The sequence below is a fragment of the Styela clava genome, chromosome 10 (genome assembly GCF_964204865.1).
Source record: "Styela clava chromosome 10, kaStyClav1.hap1.2, whole genome shotgun sequence".
Taxonomy (NCBI): Eukaryota; Metazoa; Chordata; class Ascidiacea; order Stolidobranchia; family Styelidae; genus Styela; species Styela clava.
Genome location: NC_135259.1, coordinates 15,349,239 through 15,357,159, shown reverse-complemented (window position 1 = coordinate 15,357,159; position 7,921 = coordinate 15,349,239). Strand labels below are relative to the sequence as shown.

At 36.3% G+C, this 7,921-nt stretch overlaps 1 protein-coding gene across 1 annotated transcript; it reads left to right on the top strand.

Annotated features, from left to right (window-relative positions):
* The first annotated feature begins 3,736 nt into the window (after positions 1-3,736).
* Positions 3,737-7,581, top strand: LOC120337681 (putative MFS-type transporter C09D4.1). Its single transcript, XM_039405548.2, has 3 exons — positions 3,737-5,358; positions 5,657-6,321; positions 6,875-7,581. Exons 1-3 carry the CDS (start codon positions 5,060-5,062, stop codon positions 7,228-7,230), a joined length of 1,320 nt encoding a protein of 439 aa, XP_039261482.2. The 5' UTR covers positions 3,737-5,059; the 3' UTR covers positions 7,231-7,581.
* The last annotated feature ends 340 nt before the right edge of the window (positions 7,582-7,921 follow it).

Genomic DNA, 7,921 nt, shown 5'->3' with positions numbered 1-7,921 from the left:
ACATGTGTGCATTTTCAGAACTTCAGTATATAACATTGTATTTCACATCTGAAGAGAGGGTGGTGACGACCCAAATTTATTTTTTATGAAATATTCAGTGATTACGTTAAATCGACTTAGTTTCAACATGAATAACTGAACTTATTTCTCGTAGCAGAATCTTTTGTTTTTTAATTTTTGTTGTTAACCGTTTACATTAAGTTGCCGTAGTTATGAAGATTACCGTATATGATGTCATAAAACAATCAGGTTACGGTGGTACCTCGCTATTGGAATCCATTTTAACTTGACTAATTTAAACCATTTTATACTTTCAGCAATCAGGGTGTATCTGATTATATATCTAAGTGACAGTGAATGGTATCGGTTAAAAAGGTCGAGAAGTCATGAAATAGTTTAATTATAAATCTGAATACAGAGCAATACCAAGTTTCAGTACCAGTTTGTAATTATTGTGACTAGAAGTTGTAAAAGGGATTTGATGCAAGGTTTTGCATCTATATGTGATCAATTATGTGGGTAATTACAAAACATTTGTTGTTCTGTTTTAACATTCCTTTTATAATTTTCGTTTCTTACTTCAGTTGGAACCGCACATCTTTTGGGACCACTTAAAATTAGCTTGTCTTACAAGAAGTGAAATTCTCCATAATACAAAATAGTCATATATCATGCAAAGGATTGAAAACTATTCAATTTCCTCCCCTTCGCAGAAGCATTCTTGTTTCATTTTTTTTTTTGCGGAAATCGCTTTTTATCCATATCTGGGTTTAATCGAATGCGGTCTAATATTGTACATATGACAAGGACAAAATTGATGGCAGCAAGAACTCCATAGTTCGAATATCGAATACCAGCAATCAGCAGAAAAAAAAAAATCCCATTTCAGTCCTGAAGTGTGGTGTCATCAATATAATCTTGTCCATCTGATATTTTGTTTCGATCACGAATCCAGTATTTGTAATGTTAGAAAACATTTGAAGAATCATGACCACTGGATATAAGACAGTAAGACAAACGAAATTTTTGAAGCGATGATCAACGGCGATTTACTTTTTTAGTCATTTTACTTTTTTACTCATTTTTTTGCTAATTCGATTCTTACTTAATATTTTGTGTTAGGTATTATGTATTTGCTACCTGGAGTTGCGATATGGTGGTATCTAACGACTCAAATTAGTATAAAAACATTTAGATGCCATGATACTCACTGTGCACCTTGTGAACGGCCGCCAAACTCTGTCATAAATGATCAGATGACTACGAGGAATCACGATTGCGGACCGGATCAGTAACGCCGTCATCTTTCGGAAGACTTAAGAAATCAATAACAATAACGCGTTTCCTATGGTCGAATGTTGTTATGATCGCTGGTTGTTTTCATAAACGTGACGTAATTATTTTGTTCGTGAACATCTTCAATGCGGTTCCGCAAGTGTCTTTCAACACATGTGCGATTTTGCGTTCGGTACGAGAAATGTGTTATCTCACAAACAGAGAAGAGGCGTAATGTAAATATTTAAATAAATTAGTGAATCCGCAACCCAAATTTTCGACTGTCGATGTGGGAAAACTGAGAGTGAAAACGTTTCCTCTTCAGAAATAGTGGTGGGTTAAAATGACCGTGGATGCAAATATCCATAGTGGCAAATGCCAGTATAGCGAATGTACGTATTTATAAATATTAATCGGCGCGTGCGACCGTATGTTATTGGGTGGATATACCATTGGTAGCAAATTTTGGGAATACAATGGGTGCGACTTTCTTCTGTAAGTCAAAATATCAGTATGCGCAAATATCAATGGGTGCAAATTTCAGCAGCGCATATGTGCTGTCACCCTGAGAGTAGAGGATTAACAGACCGGACGACCCAACTCCAACTCCCTACGTGATTACATCATGTTACAGTTTTGAAAGTAAAGGTCATCTTTATCCAAACCTAAAATGGGAACGGGGCAGCACTATCAGGCTGTGCAGTGGTCTCTCTCGATTCATAAAAATAGATCGATCGAGGTTTTGGGCGTCATTGAAATTCAAGTGCTTCCGTAAAATGTTGTGAACTTAGGAAATAGTTATCCATCAGTCATGCTGCTTTCAGCGAATCCGGTGTTACTTTGAATTAATGAGTAAGAAAGTGTCTGGTGAAAAAGAGGTATTTCATTCAATGCAAAAGATAGTACGTTCTCTTTTTCGTCATGTACGTATGTAGAGCAGGCTCGTGCGCATGTCCCATTGTTTTCGTGACGAATTACTCAGTATTAAATACCATAGTTTATTGAGATATCGTTGTGTTGTATATTCAATTACAATATAAGCTTAGTATAAAATTAATTTTGTCAATCATCTCACAAGTATTAAGTCATCAGATCATCAGATACTGGCTTGTACATATATCAAAACAGGCCGCTTGATGTAGAAACTTTTTTGGTTGCATCCAGGGGTGTGTCTAGAGGGGGGGGGGGGGGGGGCAAAGGGGCAGCACGTAATGTATACAGGTATGTTTGTTGCTTAGTTTAATGATTTTAATAACATTTATACACAATTTTACTCTTACCTGACCTTTGAGTTATTCATCCTCATGTAGCCTATTACAAAGATTTATAATTTGTTCAACCCCCAAGTCATTTTTGAAGTTGAGTATAAGGCAGTGGTTCCCCTTTTCGTAAAATAAAAATTTCAGCATGTATACAAAACAATTTAATAGCAACAGTAACATAAGGAATCAAACAAATGAACATGGTCTTGATTTAATCGGGATACGTAACGGATTACTTTCATGCTGCCGTTTTATATCACCACGCCAGTATTTTTTCTCGTCAATTTTACTTTTGTTCCGTCTATCGCTTCCATAGTAATAGATGTTTCTCCTAGGATGGCCTTCCGTGTTTATTGAAGGATGTCAACGGTGACGTAACAATTGATATTTCAACAGTCGGTCAGATATTTTTTTTACTCTAGAGCAGGGCTGGGCAATTGTTTTTGGGCAATCGGGCAACATTAAATATTCAAAATGTAGTGGCGGGCCGGACTAAGTATAGTCAATTGCGCGTTTTATTGTATTTTATCACACATTTAAATACCAACAAAGTACTATATCTGTTGTACACAGCTATTGTAAACCACGATTATCAAAACTAGATAAAAACATAAACCTCGCGATTTCGAGACTATACATTGGATCAGAGAAACGGCACGCTTGCATAACAATGCCGAATTTTATCATTAATGCTGAATAGTGAGATAAACATAATAAAAATGTGAGATAAACTGCCGGAATATACTTAGTTTTGAAACCAATTTTTGCGATACGTGTTATTTAAAATGTCACGCTTTATTGTTTTCAACTTAACCCGCGTTTGCTTTGGAGAAATTTAAACATTATTGCTCTGAAATACCACCGCATTGCGCGGACATAAAAATGTGAGGTAAATTGCCACATTATTGTTATTCGTGTTTTGCGATTTCGTGAATTCGGCAAATCTGATCTGTTCTTGCAACCCTGACTTAGCTCTGTTTTAAAGATTTTATCATTAGAAAAATCACCACGTCTGCGATAAAACCATACCGAGTAAAATTCATTTTAGTATCATGAAAATTGATTGAATTTACTTTACATTAGTTATCTTATGTATCAGGCCCGTCGGTAGTTTTAGAATTGATCAAAAGGTAGGCCTACATCGCGCGCACGAAATGCGATGCACTCGGCCATCCAATTAAAATGTGTGCCGTGGGCACCAGATATTTTTCAGTTACCAATTTCTACCACAGCGTTATTAATCTGTCGCAAGCCTTCTGAATCAAAACCTGTTTCTGTTCATGTTTCAAAGTGCCTCTCTTTAATCTAGATTTTGGTTGCTTGCAGATTTACTCCTTTAAATATTTTTAGCATTTCGTCGCCCATAATTACATAATACCTAGATTTTCTCCTTGGTTTCACAGTTCCGTATGCAAGACATATAAATATGTTGAGCGAAATTTGTGATTTTGGGAAAGTACTCAACTACGTAAAGGTTTTTACGGTCTAAACACATCACGCTGACGAAAACAATCGGCGATTTAAAAAAAAAGATTAGTCGAACGTTATTAGCGACATTTTCATTATCCTAAAAATTTCATTTTGTTCACAGTTAACGTATATGCTATATTTATATGGAAATAAAAAAAATATTTTTAGGATAGATCTAGTTATAGAAACCTGCTCGCCGGCCGGATGAAACGTTGCCGCGGCCGCAACTTGCCTAGGCCTGTCTAGAGTCTACTCTAGACAGAGTTTCAAGCGTGGTTTTAAACATTAGCTCGTTTACGTTGTTTTGCTAGAATTTCGTCAGTTTTAAATGGGTTTCCGAAAATTAGTGCAAATGAAAAAACTCAATTCTCATTTTTTGCAAGGAGACTTAGTTCAGTTTCAAATATTAAAATTTAGTCACAACAGAGTAGCAATATACTAGGCTTAAATTATCTCTCAGTACTTTCAAATTGCAGTTTGTTAAATGTTATTAATCATGAAACATGTTAACCAAGTTGTAAACCCGCTAACTAGCGAAAAGACTCTTAAGTTAAAATAAGCACTATATAGCATAGCGTAAGCAGAATTTTTCTGTGGTCAAGCGTCGAAATGCATTCAATACAAAGTGTTAAGGGTATTGTGGCTTATATTTGAGGTTTTACATTTAAATATTTAGGGGATTACGGATATACAAGGTTCGGATGACGAAAGAGAGCTTGACTGATTCAATCAAAAGATTCATGGTTGCTTCTAGTCGGCATCACTAGCTGAGGCAATGACACCTGATTTGATTTTTTGTCAAACTAGTCTGGCTTTTCCCGTTATTAGATCTCTAACTCTCAGATTTTATTTGTCTAACATGCCCCCTTATTATTATAGTGTACATTTATAGGCACCGATTTTTCAATGATTTTAGTTCTTAATCAATTTGCGCGTTGAAAGGTTTTTAATTGCCTTCGTGTACTCACTGTACTGTAAGTGATATGGCATCTCTGTCAATCTCTAAGATTTAATAGTGATTAATATTATTGATAATTCAGATAGAAGCTGACATGGAGTATCGTGTATATTCTGCTCGGTGGGTTTTTATGACAATAACTTCGATTAATGTATTTAGCGTTGTTTTCATGACGTACTGCTATGCCGGTATAAATAACGTTATCACGGCTTATTTCCAAACCACGCCATTTTTTATCGACCTTCTCGCGACATGGGCAATATTTATGACTGCTGTTAGCCTTCCTATGCTGGCTTTATTCAAAGACAATTTCAGCTTGAGAAATCAAATTCTTTCAACGATCGCCTGTACACTAATAGGCTCAATAGTTGGAGCAATCGGTTTCAGCAACAGGTTAGTTGGTATTTTATTGCAAAAATGACACGTCGTTTTCCTACAATTAATGAAAGTTCCACTATTATATCATAATATGTAAAAATGATAAATCTCAATCTTTTCGCGATAGATCTACTTCGGATATGAGGACGTGGCATTGTTTGGCAGCCAATTCGTATACCCGAAAAATAAATAAAATACTAAATACACAAACGCCGTATTCCACAAATAAATTGCACAAGACTAAATTACACGTAACAAATATCTTTCTCTAGTCTTGTATTGGTAACTATGAAAAATGTTATGTCTATTTTAGAAAATGGTTCTATGTCGCATTGGGCGGTCAAACATTTTTCGGAATTTCGTCTGCGATCAACTTCGTAATTCAAATTTCACTCCCTGCAAATTGGTTTCCGGCGCACGAATCAGCAACGGTCGTTGGAGTGTTTTGGGCATCGTGGTCTCTGGGACAAGCAGCAGCAGCTGGAGTATTACCATTCATAATTGGTTCACTAGCAGCGACTAAACTCGAATCTGCTTTTTGGAAAGTTAAATGGGTATTTCTCATTGTAAACGGTGGCATTGCGTTTCTACATTTAATAACAGGCATATTGTCCTGGTTTTATCTGGCAGACCATCCACCTAGTCCTCCGAGTGCATCACAACAATACATTTTGAAACAGAAAACCAATCAAAAATCACCAATTACTGAAATGCTGATTTCAAACATCAAGCTTATTGTAAACGTGCATCGTAATCGCGATTACTCTATCCTTACACTAGCCCACTTGCTTGCTCTTTCAGTCGCGACCATAACAAAAATATTGGTTGCATCTGTTTTCCTGGAAACATTCAGCCACATCACTGACGATGAAGTAGCTGGAATTCGCCTAATCGGATTGTTGGCTTCTGTTCCTGCTTCAATTGCAGTTGGAAAGATAATAGACAAAACAAAGAAATTCAAGGAGCTTACACTGACAGGTATTTCGAAAAGGAATAATGTCCCGGGATGTAATGTTTTGCTTTGTGTCAGAATTGTTTATTGACCAATATCAGTAAAAGTGATATAATACAACACAGCTGACCTCGGCCGAGACGAATCGCCATCAGACCGTAATATGATTGAACACCAAGTCCAAGCGCACAGTCAGTGTCATGGAATCTAATTATTCATTTATAATATTACAGCTTCAAGGCAATTTTTTAACAACTAATGTTTAGTATAAATCAAAAATGTAGATCTTATATTTGAGTAGGCTTACCATACGTCCCGCTTTAGGCGGGACAGACCCGCTTTTCAGCGTTTTGTCCCGCCGTCCCGATAAGTCAGCCAAAAGTGATATTGGTCAATAAACAATTCTGACACAAAGCAAGCATAATACACAAACATGTTCTCGTTACTGTTGTTTCTGTGTAGCGCAGCGCTAGCCTGCTTACTGGAGGTGAATGCGTTCGTTTCCCGCTGATTCCCATTGATGGCAGACGTATCGCATGTAAAACCAATGCCTCAAATAGCATCTTTCATTTTCTACAGCTCACATTGGCTTAACCATAGCTTGTGCAGGAATCGTCGCTGGTCATGGCTTCAGAAATTTTGTTTGTCTTGCTGTCTTATATCCAGTGAACATGATTCTCCAAATGATTTCTACCGTTACACTTATAGAATTTATGATTGAAACAACATATCCGGTGGACAAGATTGTATTAGTGACATCACACTACTTTGTGACTGAAATGGGATTATTTCTGCTCAGTTCTGGTATTCGATATATTTTGCAGAATTACGGAGCTCTTGCTGCAGTCAGTACTGTCCTTGTTATATGTGCAATATCTGTCTTGGTTCTTTTTTTTGTTAGACCGAATTATAACAGATTAAACACAGATATGTAGCGCTTGCCGCGACAAAATGATAGATGAAACACGGATACTTTTGCGAGAAGGACAAAATTGACGAAGAAAATAAATAGCACCAGGCTTCATATGCTGTCCTAAGGCGATAATTTTTATATTAATTGAAAAATAAGCAATCTGTTTATGAATCAGTTTTCCATAGATAGCTATCGTTCTCTGTTAGTTAGGAATTTGTCTTCATCACATACGATATATAGTTGCGTATTAAGTGTATTTCGTTATCTGTTATTTAGATCAATTGAATCGTGCAACTCTGCAATATACGAATATTTAGCATTACTATCTATTAGACCTTTTAAGGAGTCAGTGGGGTTACTCCGATGAAGTGTAGTTCTAAAAACTACATTCCTAGTGTAGGGTTGCCACTTTGTTTTAAACCATTCCGGGACACTTTTATGTCTTGAATTTGTAAATAGATGCAACAGAAGCTTGCGAAACACGAAAGTCATCAAAAGAAGCGGTGCGTGCTGCGCGTCAAAGATTGATGATCGTACAGCGTTATTTTTATAAACTTTAAGCCTTTAAATAATTTTATCATATTCAAAGAAACTGGGAAGTGTTGACTCTTTGAGGCATAAATGCAAAAACACCGGGGAAATTGTACAACTTTTGCGAAATAGATTTAATTATTTAACAAAAAATCAGTCTTTCTGGTATTTAAATTTTCTTG

What these genes read in the sequence shown, in the direction of transcription:
- LOC120337681 (XM_039405548.2), top strand. Translation starts at nt 5,060, where the DNA reads ATGGAGTATCGTGTATATTCTGCTCGGTGGGTTTTTATGACAATAACT. An exon ending in GCAATCGGTTTCAGCAACAG is followed by an intron (nt 5,359 to 5,656) that starts GTTAGTTGGTAT and finishes TGTCTATTTTAG; the next exon opens with AAAATGGTTCTATGTCGCAT. An exon ending in CAAGGAGCTTACACTGACAG is followed by an intron (nt 6,322 to 6,874) that starts GTATTTCGAAAA and finishes CATTTTCTACAG; the next exon opens with CTCACATTGGCTTAACCATA.